The sequence below is a fragment of the Rhododendron vialii genome, chromosome 7a, assembly GCF_030253575.1.
Source record: "Rhododendron vialii isolate Sample 1 chromosome 7a, ASM3025357v1".
Lineage (NCBI taxonomy): Eukaryota > Viridiplantae > Streptophyta > Magnoliopsida > Ericales > Ericaceae > Rhododendron > Rhododendron vialii.
The window spans coordinates 6210287-6228786 of record NC_080563.1 but is presented as its reverse complement, the minus strand read 5'-3'; the positions used below and the strand labels follow the sequence as shown (position 1 = coordinate 6228786).

Here is an 18500-nt window from a genome sequence, read left to right as displayed (position 1 = left end):
GTCCGGTGGCCGGAGTGGGCCCGGCGAGCTGCGGTGGGCGGTGCGGTGGAACACCCCTTCGGTGGGTGTATCATTCTCCAAAAAAAAAACTAGCCGAGCCTGCAGCCCTACTTTATTGGAAGGGATCATAGTAGATTCTGATGTACTACTAGAATAGCACCGTAGTCACTGTATGGCGACGGTTTAAAAAAAAAAGGAAAATTCTAAAATCAGCCCAATGGGCTGACGATAATAGGTGTGTGAATGTGTATTAAATGATGTAAAAAGTGCACAAAAATACGTGTTTTTCTTGTCTTTTAGTGTGTTTATCGTCAGCCCAGTGGGCTGACAATAGCAAGACCGAAAAAAAAAAAGCAGTATGGCAACTAACACGAAACGAAGTCGTTTCATAGTACAGCCCCAAAATGGCAATGGGAGCAATTTCCCTTAAACGTCAAGGGCTATTGATGGATTTTCCTTTCTGTTTTTTCACGCAATTGGCGCCACTTCTTCTTTCCCGCCCCACTAATCCCACGCAACTCAAATTTCCCTCCCCCTATTTCGTAACCCTAACCTCCCCTCTCTATCTTCTTCAATTCTTCGGATTCTGTAACTGGGCAATTCACAGCTCCCTTCTCTCTGTCTCTGTCTCTATACATATATATCTATCTACTATTTAAAGCATTGAGGAAGAAGAAGAAGAACAAGGAAGGGGATGTTTTACTCGCACACGTTCTTGGCTCGAAAAGGGCCACTAGGGACAGTGTGGTGCGCGGCTCATCTGCAGCACAAACTCAAGAAGTCTCACTACACGTCCACTGATATCTCTTCCACTGTTGGTTCGTTTAATCCTCTCTCTTCAACTCTCACTCCAAAATCAAGATTTTTTTCCCCTCCTCCCGTATGTAGGTATTTGTATTCACGAAATACATCCCTTTTCATGTTGTTGCCAATAAAAAACATGTTTTTTTTTGTTCAGTGTGTGTGTGTTGTTGTTGCCAATATAAAATACATTCAAATACTTGTAAAAAACGAGTCTTTGATGTTCAAAATTAGTTGCACGGACTTTTCATGTGTTCGGTTAAAACCGGAACTGGGAAATTACCCCTTGTTTGGTTTCTAAGTCGTCCTCTTAATTGCAAATTCATGTTGCAATCTTGTCATATGATACGGGTTAAAACAAAATTTTATTTTCTTTTGTTTAATTGTTGGGGCTTGGTTTGCATCGACCTGATAATGTGTTCTATCAAACTCAGAGGAATTCTTTCTTATGTGGTGTTGGAAAAGCTGGTGCTCATTGATCAAACATTAACAATCCCTTTAATCAGTGAATGCGACGTGAATTGGTCAATATATTTCGATTCTGTTGCTTATTTACCGGGTGTACTTCAGCCTCAGGCAATTTCCATTCTTTGTCTAAACTTGACTTGACCTGCATAGAATCACATATGATGGCCCTTTTTTTTTTCTTTTTCTTTTTCTGTTGATCATTTTGTTAACTATCTGCTGTTTTTATCCAATCTGAATGGATCTCCCAGAGAGGATCATGTATCCAGAAGTTCCTATCGCACTGAGAATGTCAGGCCATCTTCTGCTGGGCGTGGTTCGGATATATTCAAAGAAAGTTGATTATCTCTACCAAGACTACAACTTTTTCTTGATAACCATAACAAAAGCATTCGCTTCTGTACAAGTTAATCTGCCGGAAGATGCAACTCATGCACCTTTTCACTCTGTCACTTTACCGGACACATTCGAACTTGACGCCTTGAATTTGGATGAAGACTTCTACCATGAGGGGTAATCTTCGGGCAACTTACTGCACTTGTGCCTTTCTCTTTATCTCAATTAACACATGACTTTAAATGCTTAGGTTTGAGGACAATCATCTTAGGAGCCAGGAGGACATAACACTAACAGGTGGCCGTAGCACATGTGATTCCTTTAGTTGATATGCATTAAATAATTGCTCTCTACCTGAATGTTTGTAGTAAAACTGATATATGTTTCATATTTTACCATTCTGCAGACCAAATTCCAACTGGAAGGGATCCATATATTTCCATTACTTTGGATAAGGTAGCTTGATTACCTCATTTCACTTACCAAAAAGATTACCTCAATTCGTATTTGGTTTCTGACTTGGGAGGCATACAAATTGTCATATCGCATGACATAGATGTCTGTTCTTGTAGGACCTTTTGAGGCATTCATTACCTTTGGAAGATGCCTCTGATCCAGGGGCGATGCCAATGGATGAAGAGTAAGTTTTTGGACACGCCACACTCATTGATTTCCTTGTATTGTGGCTTGTGAGAAAGTACTGAGTTTCTTTTTACAGCATTCGTCCTTCACCTCCAGTAGCCTCAGGCATTGGTTTTCGAGATCCTGGTCCGACTAACCAGGCAGGAGCCAGTGAAGGGATTCATGAAGATAATTCTCCAGATGATATTCCTGAAATAGAAATCAGGCGAGATGCTGTCCATGGTTTCCATAACATTTCCCCCTGGCCAGATCTGGGGAACGATAGAATCAAACCAGATGGAACTCTGGAGCGGGCCGAGCGGCAACTTGTTAATGACAGGGAAATCCCTACTCCTGTTGCAGAAGAACGATTAATCTCTGGCGGACAGTCTATCCCATCTCGGGATCATGAAGAGCCATTTAATTCTGCTACATCAAGCCAGGCTCCTGACAATTTTAATTCACGCATTGCATTTGGTAGGTGCAGAATTTTTGTTATTGGATACAGGCTAAGACCAACCTTGTTTTGTCTATCAGTATATGGCTTTTCTTTTATTGCAGAGCATGCCTCACCACCTCAACTGGTAATTCGTGCAACGCCACCTGCTGAACAGCAACCTGTTGAACAACCAAGAGGAAGGAACAGAAGGAGAAGGCAGCTATTCGATGAGTCGACAGTGTTGACTAATAAGTATGAATTTCAGACAATCAGGGGCTTTATTTTGTTTTATATACCCATAAATATGTACATAGATGTTTTTGTGTGTGTGTGTGTGTGTAGGGCCTTCTTTACTGAACAGTATGGTATATAGGTTTATTAAGGCTGGGCTTGATGACTATAATGACCTACGGCGGAAAAAGAAACATTGCCCTTCTTCTGCTTTGGATGTTTGGAAGTTGAATAACAGGTTGAGAAAAGAAAATATTTTTCTCGAGCCACTAATGCCTGGTGAGTTTGTTTCTTCTTTAAACTATTTTGCCACTATTGCTTGCTTCTCAGTCAAGGAATTGTTTTCTCATTTAGTTATTGGTGCGTATATATATGTGCAGGGTTGTGTACAGATCTATGTAACATTTACAAGAGGGACTTTATCTCTGCAAAACCTCACCTAGCTTCTGCGGAAGAACCATGTCCAGAGCCTAGTAATGCACAGCCTCCTCCCACGTGTGATCCAATGCAGAACCCAGATATGGAAATTGAACACCCTCGTAATAATGAAGGCCGCTTTGACAATAATGTTCTACCCGACACTACATTCATGCCTTCTCAAACCGGATATATGTCTCCCCTTCCTCAAAGGGAAGAATTTACTCCCACTTCAGCTGATAATTTTGTCTCGGAATCAGAATCTCAATGGGGAACATCTGTTGGGACTAGAGTACAACCCACACCGGACCTGGCAGCATCTACTGGAACTCTTGGGCCTGAGATGGAAACTCCGATGACATTTTTGGTAGAGCGTCAAGGATTAGATGACACTGGTCTTTCAGATATTCCTGAGGTGATGAATTCAGCTGAAGCAGACGTAAGTTTATCATGTCTGTTTTGTTTTCTGGTTTTTTTTCCCCTGTGCATGGTGTGGATAAGTATTGTTAGTGGTACACGTGTTTGGCTTTGATGATTCTCTGTGTTTCTTTCGTTGAACTCATAATTATTCTAGGCATTCCCAATATCACTTAAATAGTTTTTTCTATGCTGTTTTGAAATGTCGGATATTCATCTTCATGAAATGTGTTATGGTCCAGCTCTATTGCTTATGGATTATATAACATCAACTTGAGGAAGATACTATGAAGTGTTGACATTATTGTAACTTTTGACCTTTTCTCCTGTTCAATTGGAAAGTGTAGATTTTAGTTTTACATATGCATATGGCTGCAAACTAGCCAAGTTTTAGAATGTTCAGGTTTGTTTATTAAGTTTTTTTGCAAACTCAAGCTCGAGCTTGTTCCGGAGCCTTAACATTTAACAAGCCAAAAATATCATATCTTTATGCTTGCATACAAGTCTAGAGATGAAATAAAATCTTTATTATGTACTCTAATAAATTCATACATACAAGTCTAGAGATGAAATAAAATCTTTATTATGTACTTTAATATTCATACATATACAAAATTGAAAAAAGTTTACATTTACACATATGCGTTGCATAAGGTGATGCATATTTACATTTATACAGGAAATTTTCACGGCACACACCTTCTCTCTCTCTCTCTCTCTCTCTCTCTCTCTCTCTCTCTCTCTCTCTCTCTCTCTCTCTCTAGGTTCGCGAGCTTAACCGAGCCAAATATTCTCAGGTTGAGCCAAACTCGAACGAGCTTTTACCGAGTCGAGCCTCGAAAAGTTCACGAATGGTTTAGCTCATTTACAGCCCTACTGATATGCAATACTTGTTTGATGATGCTCGCTTTTAGTTTATGTAATGCTTGTAGGGATATAAAACATTAAACCATTTTATCTACGTGAATATGGTATCCATGCTGTCATTTAAACCTCACCATAATCAAGTTGGGGGAACTTAATGGGGGATTTTATCTCATTCACCTACTCATTTCATTGCAGGACCTAAATTTTTTGGCAATGGGGGAATATACACCAACTGGTAAGTGAAGAATCGTTTTGTCCCTATTCTGATCAATATGAATGATTTTCTGCCTACTGCTTAAGGTTTTCCTTGGTTGCTCACAATATGCAAATGTAATAGACCGACAGTCTGTTGTCACAATTGATTGATGTATTCTTACTTTTAGCAGAAGTTCAAGGAACTCAAGGAGTAGGCACGTTGTCACAGACAACAAGGTAGCTTCTTGCAAAATACTCTGTTACTAATTGAGCTCCATCGTTTCAAGTAGATTGAAAGTGCACTTAATGTGATTTGCCTACAGGAAAGTGGCTCAATATTTGAAAGGGAAAGCGTCAGTAACCCCTATCTCAGAAGACTTATCTGGAGATCTAGTCTTGAACAAGCTCTTAGAAGGAAAAAGCAGAAAAGTGTGTGCTCGAATGTTCTCTGAGACTCTGGTAAGCCCCTAAAACCTTCTATCAAACTGTGTGCTTGAGATTTTTGTACCTTCCGTTTTAGACAAGAAAGTATGAGAGCAAGGAATTTGGTATCAGGCTATTGCTTGTGATCATTCCTATATTGCTTGTATGCAACTGTTCAAACTCTATGCATGACATTATATGAATAGCATGTGCATGGCCAATTCTGACACTGAAAAAAGTGTCTTTAGTAGAATTTTAAAAGTCGAATTTCTTCAAGTTGGGTTGATTTGTCACTCAAGTGTTGTTTTCTAATGCTTCAATTTTGTTAGTGTATGTTTGGCATTTTTTTATTGCAGCCATAACAGAATATATCATAACTTTATCTCCCACTAAGTTCTGTCATGTTTCTTTTATCCTTCATTTATTTCTGTTGTTTAGATAACTCCATTTTCTGCAGTTGCTGGGGTTATACTTGAATGTAATCATGTGGTTAATTTTTCATAGCATCTATCACCCTGTAGCTTGGGTTTCTACTGACTGTGAAACTTCTAATAGGAAAGTACTTGAAAATGTTTTCATCAGTCATGTACATCTATTCTGGTGTGACTGATCAAAGCATTCTGCTCATGGCAATAATCTTTTCGCTCCTCAGTCCTCACTGGCCATCCATCGAGTGGAATGGCAGAATAGGGTTTTCTAAGTAAGCCCAATTACTTGGGAGAAGGATATTTTTTAGATGAAACCCCCCAAGTTTAAACTGTACATTTGGAGACTCATGTTCCTTTTTGACCCATCTGATTGCTCTCGCTGTCCCGGCTTGAAATATCCATGTTTCAAACTACCCGTTTTTTTTCATGAGAATTGGAGATATGTGATGCTAGTGATAAAAGTTGGTCATTACTGTGATAGGTTCTAAAAAGTTATGGGCTTGTGGATGTACAACAAGAAGAGCCTTGTGGTGATATTACTTTGAAGTTGACCCCTAAACTTTTCAAGGATCTGGAGTGATGTTACATGTGCTTGGCAGGTCTTCATGCAAATAGGTAAGAGCAGAAATTGTGTGGCAATGCTTGTTTTTCTCTTATTCTTATGCACTGCTAGCAAGCTCCATTGGCGCCTTTTGGTTCAAATTCTCTTATTTTCTACTTCATATTCTCCCCAGTTCTCACACCAAGTTAGCATGTACAGAAATTGGAGTATCAATCTGAGTTTGTTTTAGCTGCAAAGACTTAGCACTAACCCTAGAACCAATGCTTCACTTCAGTTGTATATATTTGTAGCAACTGTCAGTGCCTTCGTAGAATAGGAAATGTAATTCAGATTTATACCAATGCTGATTGTGGTTTTGACTTGTGAACTGCAGTTGGTTTTGTACAGCAGCAGCAACACAATTTTGTCGTAATCTTATGAAGGCTCACGTCCTTGCTTCTTCTTTCTGGCAGTTGATAAATTATTGTATTCGGCCTCTACCTTCATCTGCTCATACCTCCTTTTGTAATATGCTGTAGAACTAGAAGTGCTGGCCTGGTTGGGTGGATACTGTATAAACAGTTTGATTTATCTATGCAATCAACTCCTTATTTCCATATTGTCATTTGGCACTTTGATGGGTTCTGTTGGAATTTTAAGATGATATTACCCTTGTGATTACTTTGGGGCATTTTTCTGCTGCCTTTGCCTACTTGGCTTTACTATTGCAAGTGCCGTTGCCTATCCACTGAATTGAATCAAGAATATTGAATGGATTTTGGAGCCGTTTAAACATGATATGGTCGTGAACTTTCAGTGCCAAAAATCACTGTGGAGCCAATACGTGGATTTGCTACCCTTCACCTTATCTATCTTAGCTCTTAGATTTGGTTTACCTCAACCTCCTTGGGGCTACCTGTTCTTTTGTGGTACCAAAGCACGCATTTTTTTATGCCAACTACAATATGATTGTGCTGCTTCGATTGGTTAGTGTCCAATTAAAACATGTCATTAAGGAAAATACAGTCTCACTAAACGATTGGGAACACATAAATTAAGCTGGTACCTTCAACTCATCTCATTTGTCTTGGCCCCATACCTCTATATTCTTGAATCCGGACAGCCTTGCATTGCATGTTGATGAACGAAAACGTGGGGTTAGCTCAATTGGTCATCCTTGTACACTTGCACTGGGAAGGTCAGTGGGTCAATCCTTCCCATAAGAGAAGATAATAATTCCTTTCCCATGGATGGGGGTCATCAAATGATTGCAAACTATGATATCGCTAGCCAGAGGCGGCGGCTAGGGTTCCAAGAGTCTAGGGAGAGTGAGATTTTTTGCAAAGTAGAATTTATCACACTTTAATGATCGAGACCGCTCATATTTTTAATTTACCGAGAGCATCAAGCATGCCAAAAATCAATTTGATCAATTATCGTTTGATATGATTTTGAAACAAATTTATATATTGCAAAAAATTTAGAAAGGAGCCAGACTCTTATCTTTGAGGGCTGTGGGAAAGATTTGGTTATGTAGTGCATTAATCTATTTGTCTTGCAACTTTTGGAAATAGTTAATCTCCAGATCTTTAGTTTTTTTACCTTTAGTTAGTTTTTTTACCAAACATTTATCTCATGAGTTTTAAACATGCGATGGAGCAAGAAATTTCTTGTTTGTCTCAGATTAACGTAAAATTCAATTCAAGTGACCAGGAGATCTCATATAGACACAATTGTTGTCAAAATCGGAATTATTGCCAAGAACAATGAAAGCTAAAAAGAATCGAAATTAGCTTACTGGGTATCAGATAGTGTTGAAGGATGGAAGATTAGAAATGGAGTGAGAAATTTTTTTCAACTGAGCAACCTCTCCGTCGGCGACGTCCCTTTGTCGGAGTGAAAGTAGCTGACATGATGGGTCTGATACAGTGTGGCCAAATCTATTTTCATAAATACAAATTAGCTTTGATCATCTTCGATTATGAATCATTCAGAATTAGATTCAAATGATCTTTGACATCGTTTATCTTCTTGACAAGCTCTACAGTTTGAACGATTCCGATTATGGAGATAAATCGAAACGAGATCACAATTTGACGAATTCACGTTGCGGTTCAAAGCAACCTCGCAAGTTCGTGTTGCGACCTCGTTTTATTCTGAAAACCTTCGTCTCCGTCGAAATGGGTTGGATACAGTACGTCCAAGTTTATTTTCACAAAAATAAATTCACTCTTATCGTCTTCGATTATATATTAAAAAGTATTCGATTCAGGCAATCTGTTCTAAGGTTAATCTTCATGAGAAGATCTTCAATATGAACATTTTGGATCGTAAAAATGAACCCTAATAAGCTCACAATTCAACAAATTCTTGTTTTAAAAGACTTCGCATGTTCAAAATGCGAAGTATTTATGAATACGGACGACGTCGTTTTGATGAAACGCGCGTCTGTCTCATGCGAGTTTCTAATGAGATTGCCAGTACAGCAAACCGAGCACCGGTCGTGGTTCCTATTTCCCCCAAGAGTTCCTATTTCCCCCAAGATCTCTCTCTCTCTCTCTCTCTCTCTCTCTCTCTCTCTCTATATATATATATATATATATATATATATATATATACACACACACACACATCATTGTATTTCACTAAATCTTCTTCCTTCACAAACGGACGTGAATCCTTCTCTCTCTCCCTGTATATACATCATTGTATTTCACTTAACTTTCCGTCACAAACGGGTGTTAATTCTCTACAAGTTGATTCTGACCTCACATTTTCAGGTATGCAAAAGCTCTTTTTTTATCCGAATTGTATTCGATTCAAATGAGACTATTGATTTCATCATTTTATATTACCTAATTTAATTCGGGTTGATCTTCTTTTTCGGTTCTTGGATTGTTTTTTTGTTTTTGTTTTTGCAATTCTGGTTATTATCACCAAAACTACAACTTTTCCTTCCTCTAGATGTACGGTCATGTACCTATAATATGGAATATCTCGAGTTTAGGATAAGTTTCTGTATAGGCAAACTTAGAATTGTTGCAAACTTAGAATTGTTATTGCCTATACGTTGATTAGCTGCTGGATCTTTAGCTGTCTAGTTAAAAACTGAGTAGTTCATTCAAAAATGCTGGGCACACCACACACATCAAGTTTATCTCAACTTTTTGAAGCATTCATGATGTACATATCTTTCTGTATCGGTATTCGTCATGGGGCTGCATTACTTTTCCATTGTTGCACACCGTCTTAGTTATTGCTAGGATCCACGTAGCAACATATGCACACAATGACTTTTTTTTATGTGATATGTACTTCTGTGATGCAATCTTTGTAGTTATTGCAAGTAAGCTGCATAGACTCGAGTGACTGTCGTTCTTCGGAGTTAATGATTAATGACTTCTACATGGACATGTCAACTAGTTCGCATCGACAGGTAGTTTTGCTACATTACCCATAGCGCGAAGTGAGGATATCTTTGTATGTTTCTCTTTTTCAAGTTGGCAGATACGTTTAATGCTCAGACTCGTCAGTGGAGGAGCCTACTGATTTCAGTTCTGTTTCCAGAGGAGGTGGCGCCGTAGATTTTGTCCCTAATGTTGAGGTTGAACTTGCATGGGAGCATACCAAGGACGGTGTTTTCACTGTTAAATCAGCTTACTTGCTGTTGTTTTTTGAGAAGCATGCGCTTGTTCTAAGAGAGGAGCAGCTCAGGTTTGACTTTTTGTGGAAAGGTTTGGGGTTTTGGGCTTCCACCCAAGCTTCAATTGTTCATTCGGAAGATCATCCATCATATCCTCGCTGTTAAGGGTGCTTTGTTGAGAAGGAAAATGGAGGTCGCGCCAGAATGTCCGATGTGTGGGAGTGCGTTGGTTCGTTTATTTCTAATATCTCTTCCACTGTTGGTTCGTTTATTCCTAATCTCTTCATTCTTCAACTCACTCCAAATCAAGATTTTCCTTTTATTTTTTCTTTCCTATATATTAATTTTGAAACTTGGGCAGAGCAGTCGCCCACTAAACTTTGTTATGATGTTCGCCCAACCCACACACAAATCCCGCATCTGTCCCGGGAGTCTTTGATGTTCGAAATTAGTCGCACTGACTTTTTGTATTTTGGTTTAAAGCTGGAATTTACATTCAACTACTTGTAACTTTGATGTTCAAAATTAGCCACACGGACTTTTTGTATTTGGTTTAAAGCTGGAATTTACATGAGCATAAATTCTATCCACCTTAGGTGGAAACTATGGGTTTTCCACCACCACCAATCATGGGACCCGTCGTGTATTTTTTTCAATTACTGAATCGTTCATCTTGTAGAGCTTGCAGAGTAGTATATTTTCGTAAAAAATCAGTTTTATCAGACATGGATAGGTATATAAAAAATTGAATTTGGTTTACAAAATCAACGGTAGATAAGTTTAAAGTTAAACAATCCATGTCCGTCTATTTTATAAACTAAAATTTAATTTTTGATGTACCTATCGATATCCGATAAACATGATTTTGAGTCAACATACTACTCTGCAGACCTTACAAGATGAACGGTTCAGATTATTGAAAAAATCACACGGTAGGGTCCGCAATAGGTGGTGGAAACCCCATGGTTTCCACCTAAGGTGGAAAGAATTTAAACTCAATTGACAGAACATTCAACTACTTGTAAAAAATGAGTCTTTGATGTTCAAAATTAGTCGCACGGACCACTTGTATTTTGGGTTAAAACTGGAATTTACTTCCAATACTCGTAAAAAACGAGTCTTTGATGTTCAAAAGTTGTTCGCATGGACTTTTTGTATGTTGGGTTAAAACCGGAACTGGGAAGTTGCCCTGTGTTTGGTTTCTTAGTCATTCTTAATTGCGCTATCTTGTACTATGATATGGGCTAAACAGAATTCTGTTTTCTTTTGTTTTATTATCGGGGGTTGGTTTGCATCGACCTATTGATAATGTATTCTATCGAACTCAGACGAGATCTTTCTTATGAGGTATTGGAAAAGCTGGTGATCGTTGATCGAACGTTAACAACCCCTTTGTGAATTGGTCAATAGACTCAATACAAGTCGATTCTGTTGCTTATTTTCCCGATGTACTTCAGCCTCAGGCGATTCCCATTCTTTGTGTAAACTTGGCTTGACCTGCATAGAATGACATACAATGTGACTGGATCTCCCAGAAAGGATCATGTATCCAGAAGTTCCCATCGCACTGAGAATGTCAGGCCATCTTCTGCTGGGCATGGTTCGGCTATATTCAAAGAAAGTTGATTATCTGTATGAAGACTACAACTTTTTCCGGATAACCATAAAAAAAGCAGTTGCTTCTGTAAAATTTAATCTGCAGGAAGATGCAACTCATGCACCTTTTCACTCCATCATTTTGCCCGACACATTCGATCTTGATGCCTTTAATTTGGATGAAGACTTCTACAATGAGGGGTAATCTTTGGGCAAACTTCCTGCACTTGTGTCTTTCTTTTAATCTCTTTTAACACATGACTTTATTTTTTTTTTTCATGACTTTAAATTGTTAGGTTTGAGGACAACCATCATAGGAGCCAGGAGGACATAACACTTACAGGTGGCCGTACTAGTTACTACGTTTGCTTCCTTGAGTTGATATGCATTAAATAATTGCACTCTACGTCTCTGCCTGAATGTTTGTTTGTAAAAATGATATATGATTCATATGTTACCATGCTGCAGATCAAATTCCATATGGAAGGGAGCCATATAATACCTTTACTTTGGATAAGGTAGCTTGATTGCCTTATTTCAGTTACCAAAAAAGATTACCTTGATTCGTATTTAGTTTCTTAGTTGGGAGGCATAAAAATTTTCATATCGCGTAACATAGATGTCTGTTCTCGTAGGAATGGGATTCATTACCTTCGAAAGATGCCTCTGATGTAGGGCCCATGCCAATGGTGGAAGAGTATGTTCTTGGATACACCACGAAGCTCATTGTTTTCCTTGTATTGTGAGAAAGTAATGAGTTTCTTTTTACAGCGTTCGTCCTTCACCTCCAATAGACTCAGGCAATGGTTATCAAGTGGTCCGACTAACCAAACAGGAGCCAGTGAAGGCGTTCATGACGATAGTTCTCCAGTGGAAACTAGGCGAGATGCTGTCCATTGTTCCCATAACAATCTCCTCAGCTGGCTAGATAAGGGGAACGATAGAATCAAACCAAATGGAACTCTGGAGCGGGCCGAGCGGCAACTTGTTAATGACAAGGAAATCCCTACTTCTGTTGCAGAAGAAATAGTTCTCCAGTGGAAACTAGGCGAGATGCTGTCCATGGTTCCCATAACAATCTCCTCAGCTGGCTAGATCAGGGGAACGATAGAATCAAACCAGATGGAACGCTGGAGCGGGCCGAGCGGCAACTTGTTAATGACAAGGAAATCCCTACTTCTGTTGCAGAAGAAATAGTTCTCCAGTCGAAACTAGGCGAGATGCTGTCCATGGTTCCCATAACAATCTCCTCAGCTGGCTAGATAAGGGGAACGATAGAATCAAACCAGATGGAACTCTGGAGCGGGCCAAGCGGCGACTTGTTAATGACAAGGAAATCCCTACTTCTGTTGCAGAAGAAATAGTTCTCCAGTGGAAACTAGGCGAGATGCTGTCCATGGTTCCCATAACAATCTCCTCAGCTGGCTAGATCAGGGGAACGATAGAATCAAACCAGATGGAACGCTGGAGCGGGCCGAGCGGCAACTTGTTAATGACAAGGATATCCCTACTTCTGTTGCAGAAGAAATATTATTCCCTGGCAGGCAGTCTATCCCATCTCAGCATCGTGGAGAGCCACTTAATTCTGCTGCATCAAGCCAGGCTCCTGACAATTTTGATTCACACATTGCATTTGGTAGGTGCAGAATTTTTGTTATTGGATACAGGCTAAGACCAACCTTGTTTTGTCTGTCAGTATATGGCTTTCTTGGATTGCAGAGCATGCCTCCCCACCTCAACTGGTAATTCGTCCAACGCCACCTGCTGAACAGCGACCTGTTGAACAACAAAGAGGAAGGAACAGAAGGAGAAGGCAGCTATTCGATGAGTCCCGCACATTGTTAACTAATAAGTATGAATTTCAGACGATCATGGGCTTTATTCTTTTTTTTATACCCATAACTATGTACGCGCGCTCGCACACACTCACAGACACACACACACATGCCTGTGCGTGTAGTGCCTTCTTTACTAAGCGGTATGTTTATGGCAGGATTATGAAGGCATGGCTTAAAGACTGTGATGACCTACGGTGTAAAAAGAAACATTGCCCTTCTGCTTTGGATGTTTGGAAGTTGAATAACAGGTTGAGAAAAGGAAATATTTTTCTCGAGCCACTAATGCCTGGTGAGTGAGTTCCTTCTTTAAACAGTTTTGCCACTAATGCTTGCTTCTCAGTCAGGGAATTGTTTTTCCTTCTTTTATGTAATTTAGAAATTGCCTCATAAATCAACTCCATGTGCAATATGTTCCAACACCAAAAAGTAAAGTAGCATGTGTGGATGAGACCAAAACTGAGCCCTTTGAGTAGCACTTCCAAAAGCGGGGGAGAAACACCAGGGGATTAGGAACAACAGCACCGTCTGAGCTCCAAGAGCGAGAGTGATGCCCTGATAATAGAGGCATCAATTGAGCCAAATGGAGTAGCCCAGGATTGAGGCCACAACATGAATGTAGCAGAAGCATGAACATATAGCAGATTCAGCAGTGTCATTGGCCAAACATCAACATAGAGCCGCCGCAAAGAGCATGCTAGTAGTGTATCACAACAATCGAAAACCACAACAACAACACATGTAAAATAGAGCAGCAGCAGGCTAGCAGCAGCAACAACATCACGTGACTTATAAAGACATCAGGAGATATGAAATCTTTGGCCTCAGAATAGATGGCAAATATCCCCCAAAGCACCAACAAGAAGATAATTGTATTTTACAGGGTTGGAGCCATTTTATGGGGTCTAAGATAATTGCATTTTGCAAAGATAGGTTTTTTCATGTATGCTACTATTAATTTCTGTTTGGGTCAATTCAACCAGGATTTTGCCCCGATTATAGTTTGGCCCCTCTAGTGCACTAACAATTAGTCAGTTTTTCGGACCGGTACTGAGTTGCAAAGAAAAAGAGTTGCTCTGCACAGGGTCTAACATAATTGCAAAGTAAGGGTTCTTTCATGACAATGGTAACAAAGAGCTTTTCTTGGTCCGACTAATCACTAGATATATATCTTCTTTCCAACATACATATATCAGGTAATTAGTGGGTAAAACTTATTTCGTTGCTTCTAACCTAGTTTGAAAAAACAGTTGATCTCAAGGAATTTATAAGTTGGCAAAGACAATGCCCCTAAATTTTTACACAACCCAGTTTACGAATTGATAACAAAGGGAATGACGCAAGCCTCCCTATTAAAAAACTTGCAAACATTATGAATAAGAGAAAGACACAATTAAATTTAAGCCCGTGTATGAGAATGGTGGAGGGAAGAGAAAAGGTAAAGGAAAATATCACTCTAGAAGGTACGAAGTGAGTAGACCAAATATTCTTCTAACTTGCACTACCATTTCCCTTTCCCGCCATACACAAATCTACAAATTCATGACCCAACGCATGAGAAATTTCTCCATGTTGGCTAAGAATTAGGAAGTTACCGGATTATTCCACAGGTTCAGTATGTATGATTCTACCCCCTGATTCTCCATCTCAGGAACTGTGTTCCCCATGTCAACAGCAGCATTCTGTCTTATAAGAATAAGGTGGTTGTATACAACACCTGAAAAAATATATAATGAATAACAAAATGTATAAAGATGGCAAGGCCAAGAGACAAATGATGTAAAACCACCAGAGATAGAACTAATAGCTTCACATATCCAGTCTTTAATAGATGGCCCTCTTGAGTTCTATGATGGATGGTCGTGCTGGATATAGGGGAATGCTTAATAATATTCCGAGGTAGATTGACCTTCAAGAAAATCCGGGATAGTTTATACAACAAATTTTAGATGTTAAGGACAGCCACTTAATAATGTAAATCCGTTACAGTCAACAAACTTTTAATGGTACTTTCTCAAAAGCCATATAACTTGGAGTTTCAAGAATGCCTATCAGTTAATTTGAACCAAGTCACCAAGATTTAAGAGTACAAGATAACAAAATCGCTCATTCACAGCAGATAGAAAAGCCAATCCCGATTGAATGGAAACAGGGCTTATTTTGGTTTGCTCTGGTTAAAACACCTTTAAGATCAGAGAACTTTATTCACATTCATGAGTTGGCGAGGAGACACTGTGATTAGTACACACCATTTATCTCAACTAACTCAACCCCTTCATGTATACCAGCACGAGCAGGTAGACTACCCTCTACACAAGACAACAACCTGAAAATTTAAGAAAGTAGCCCGGGTCAATTCTGCAGCTTGAGATCATACGAAACCACGGAAAATTGTCAAGACAGACATAGGAGAGAGAGTAGTGACATTCTCCAATAACTTAAAGGTATTGTCGTAGCTGTCATGCTTTCTAAGACTCTTCCGTCGAATGTGCAACATAACATACTAAAAACTTCCTCTTTCTTTTTCCTCATCAAACAATTTATAGAACGGCATGTGTTTCGAGTTGGACTACTCGTCCAACAACCAAAAAACAAAAGCTTCATACTTGCAAGCCCTGTCAGGGAGAAGTAAAATGCATATTCTTCATCCCCATTCATAAGACTGATCATTATGATCCATGTTATTGCCTCCTATTTGAGCATTACATGTACAAAGTCTCCTTCGCAATGCTGCATTTTAATCGGGCGTGAGAACCAGAAGGCAGTGATCATGGGTTTCACTTACCAAATGCCTAGTTTCAGGTTCCATGTTTATGAAGAGGCCGACTCCTTGCAAATTCCCATCGCTACCAATCCTAAAACTCTGATATTCCTGAAAGCAAAAAACCTATGTAAGATTGTAGCGGGTATTTTTTGAATATGGTCTAAAGGGAGAAAATAACATTTTGAGATACACCAACAGGATTGATGCAACTATTATAAAGCAAGTAACGATGTTTTCCCATGCTAATGATAAGTTAGCATGAGAAAGCAGGGTTCAATCCTACTATTCGGTCAACCTCAACATTTTTATCTGGAAGAACAATGGGGAATAAATAAAAGACCTTTCGACTGATAATCAGAGTGCAGGGATCTCCATGTCTGGAAAGCATTCCACTGATCTTGTTGTAAGCTGCATCTGCGGACCTAAGTGGAAACATTTCCACCATTGTTTGTCGCAGCTTTAAATCCCAGTCTGCAAAAAGTACAAGCTGTCAATTATACTTCTTCCTCAGGTTTGTTGATGAGAAACGGGATAAAAGATAAACACAACAAATCTGGCATTCTGGTTCTTTTTTCCTCTGATAACTCAGGGTAGCCAAGCCAGCTTGCATACATCTCAACTAACTCTGGCAGACCATTGTCCACAGGTAAAATTCCGTATGAACTGGCCTCACAAGAATGATAGCACTGGGAATTTTCCGAACCTAAGGTCTTAAAAGAAAGTTTCCTTTGGGTTCTTGGTAAACAAGCAAGGGGGTTTGAAACTTTTGATTACTGCTTTGACGTCTTACCTTGATGATTAAAGGTTGGAATCAGCAAAGGTCTCTCTGATCAAGCCCCAAGCTTCCACAAGAGTTCTCTGAACTAGTGAACTGTATTCACCAATCAATAAAACACTTTACATAGACTGATCCAACTGAACACCTTGATGAATAAGCTTCATAAAAGGCAAACAAGAACATCAGGAAGCAGATATGTCATGACATGAGGAACCCAAAAATAGGATCTAGTCAATATGAGCGCATAGATGAAGAAATTAAAGACACAAACACGAGATAAAACTAGATTTGTGTGGTTCACCCAACGTGGCTACATCACATTTTTTTTTTGGCAGGCTCAAACGGTTAGTGAAGGACAACCAGCGTAGTGACTCCTTCGGCATGACCATAGGAGTTTCTAACTGCTCTGCAATGTTCAGCTGTAGGTGGGTAACCACAACCGCGATAAGGCCCGAATTAACCCTTACACAAAGCATCTAGTACACGACAACAACTACTGCAAACGGTTTCTAATTTCAAGGGTAGCTTGTTTATGAGACGAGTCCATCTATAATGAGTTTTAATCGAGCTGAACACAAGCTGATCGCGAGTAGTTTAAATTTTCATATATCACAAGCAAGACGAGCAGAGCAGTAACCTATTCGAGCTTGCTTTAAAACTTCAACGAGCTTCAAAAAGTGAAGGCTTTTATCTCCCTCTTTTCTTCTGTAACTTTATGTCCATATTAATTAGAACCGGAACTTCACACAAAAAGGGGTAACTTCAAGGGATCAACTCCAAACTGAAAGCAATCATTTTCGTTCAAAGAATCTAGAAATCTCTACCAAAACCCAATGCTCGCAAAAGCCCCTACGGTAATACACATAAAGTAGATGACAATTGCCTCAATTTAAACATGCAATGGAGCAAGAATTAATTTTCCTGTTTTTGCAGATTAACAGAATTCTTGTCGAACTAGGAATGGAGTAGTGAGAAGTTCGCAGAGAAGAATGGAGTGAGAGAGAATCTATATAAAATTGAAATCTATACACAATAGTTATCAGTTACGTACAATGGAGTGAGAATCCTTTTCTGCTGAACAACCTCTCCGTCGGCCGTCCGGGACGTCCCTTCGTCGGAGCTAATTCTATTCCTTGATAAAATGGGTTTGATACAGTGGGGCCAAACCTATTTTTATAGAAGCAAATTTACTTTGATCGTCTTCGATTAGGAATTATTCAGAATTAGATTCAAATGATATTTGACACCATGAATATTATTGACAAGATCTACAAGTTGAACGATTCCGATCATGGAGATAAATCAAAACGAGATCACAATTTGACGAACGGACGTCGCATTCAAAAAAACCTCGCAGGTTCACATTGCGATGTCGTTTTATTCTGAACCTCCCCCTCTCTCCGTCGAAATGGATTTGATACAGTACGACGAAGTTTATTTTCACAAAAATAAATTCACTTTTATCGTCTCCGATTACATATGAAAAATTATTTGATTCAAGCAATCTGTTTCACAGTTTAACGTCATAAAAAGATCTTCAAGACGAACATTTTGGATCATAAAAATAAACCCTAATAAGCTCGTAATTCGACAAATTTTTGTTTCATATGACTTCGCATGTTAAAAATGAGAAGTCTTAACGACTCCGGGCGACGTCGTTTTTGGGAAAGCTCGCGTCTGTTATATGCGAGTTTGGGTTTATC

General features: G+C 39.3%; 3 protein-coding genes across 11 annotated transcripts; 2 read left to right on the top strand and 1 right to left on the bottom strand.

Moving 5' to 3' along the window:
- The first annotated feature begins 502 nt into the window (after positions 1–502).
- On the top strand, positions 503–6800 carry LOC131334284 (sister chromatid cohesion 1 protein 3). Its single transcript, XM_058369220.1, has 14 exons — positions 503–818; positions 1518–1779; positions 1853–1899; positions 2009–2058; positions 2175–2242; positions 2321–2700; positions 2785–2914; positions 3036–3172; positions 3274–3749; positions 4790–4829; positions 4981–5026; positions 5113–5248; positions 6122–6255; positions 6576–6800. Exons 1-13 carry the CDS (start codon positions 695–697, stop codon positions 6218–6220), a joined length of 1995 nt encoding a protein of 664 aa, XP_058225203.1. The 5' UTR covers positions 503–694; the 3' UTR covers positions 6221–6255; positions 6576–6800.
- Positions 6801–11344: 4544 nt separating this feature from the next.
- On the top strand, positions 11345–14248 carry LOC131334287 (sister chromatid cohesion 1 protein 3-like). The gene is made up of 8 exons (XM_058369223.1): positions 11345–11621; positions 11717–11763; positions 11889–11938; positions 12056–12117; positions 12192–13056; positions 13140–13272; positions 13414–13547; positions 13635–14248. The coding sequence occupies exons 1-5, from the start codon at positions 11368–11370 to the stop codon at positions 12346–12348; spliced, it is 570 nt and encodes a 189-aa protein (XP_058225206.1). The 5' UTR covers positions 11345–11367; the 3' UTR covers positions 12349–13056; positions 13140–13272; positions 13414–13547; positions 13635–14248.
- LOC131334291 (carboxyl-terminal-processing peptidase 3, chloroplastic-like) lies at positions 12795–18129 on the bottom strand. 9 transcript variants are annotated; one of them, XR_009202110.1, is made up of 7 exons: positions 17849–18124; positions 16810–16955; positions 16360–16490; positions 16041–16127; positions 15505–15581; positions 15045–15164; positions 14287–14972 (listed from the first exon to the last, which is right to left on the bottom strand). XR_009202110.1 is itself a non-coding variant. In XM_058369228.1 (5 exons), the coding sequence occupies exons 3-5, from the start codon at positions 16462–16464 to the stop codon at positions 13113–13115; spliced, it is 276 nt and encodes a 91-aa protein (XP_058225211.1). In that variant the 5' UTR covers positions 16465–16506; positions 16810–16955; positions 17849–18125; the 3' UTR covers positions 12795–13112. The 9 variants fall into 9 exon arrangements, 3 of the variants coding, with proteins under 3 accessions (XP_058225211.1, XP_058225209.1, XP_058225210.1); XM_058369228.1 differs by lacking the exons at positions 14287–14972; positions 15045–15164; positions 15505–15581 and adding an exon at positions 12795–13196 and having other exon boundaries at positions 16360–16506; positions 17849–18125; XM_058369226.1 differs by lacking the exons at positions 14287–14972; positions 15045–15164; positions 15505–15581 and adding an exon at positions 12795–13196 and having other exon boundaries at positions 17849–18121.
- Positions 18130–18500: the final 371 nt, after the last annotated feature.

What these genes read in the sequence shown, in the direction of transcription:
- LOC131334284 (XM_058369220.1), top strand. Translation starts at nt 695, where the DNA reads ATGTTTTACTCGCACACGTTCTTGGCTCGAAAAGGGCCACTAGGGACA. An exon ending in TGATATCTCTTCCACTGTTG is followed by an intron (nt 819 to 1,517) that starts GTTCGTTTAATC and finishes TGGATCTCCCAG; the next exon opens with AGAGGATCATGTATCCAGAA. An exon ending in GAATGTTCTCTGAGACTCTG is followed by an intron (nt 5,249 to 6,121) that starts GTAAGCCCCTAA and finishes TTACTGTGATAG; the next exon opens with GTTCTAAAAAGTTATGGGCT.
- LOC131334291 (XM_058369228.1), bottom strand. Translation starts at nt 16,464, where the DNA reads ATGGTGGAAATGTTTCCACTTAGGTCCGCAGATGCAGCTTACAACAAG. An exon ending in CTCTGATTATCAGTCGAAAG is followed by an intron (nt 16,128 to 16,359) that starts GTCTTTTATTTA and finishes TTTTGCTTTCAG; the next exon opens with GAATATCAGAGTTTTAGGAT. An exon ending in AACCTGAAACTAGGCATTTG is followed by an intron (nt 13,197 to 16,040) that starts GTAAGTGAAACC and finishes GTTGTTCAACAG; the next exon opens with GTCGCTGTTCAGCAGGTGGC.
- LOC131334287 (XM_058369223.1), top strand. Translation starts at nt 11,368, where the DNA reads ATGTATCCAGAAGTTCCCATCGCACTGAGAATGTCAGGCCATCTTCTG. An exon ending in GAAGACTTCTACAATGAGGG is followed by an intron (nt 11,622 to 11,716) that starts GTAATCTTTGGG and finishes TTAAATTGTTAG; the next exon opens with GTTTGAGGACAACCATCATA. An exon ending in CCCATGCCAATGGTGGAAGA is followed by an intron (nt 12,118 to 12,191) that starts GTATGTTCTTGG and finishes TTCTTTTTACAG; the next exon opens with CGTTCGTCCTTCACCTCCAA.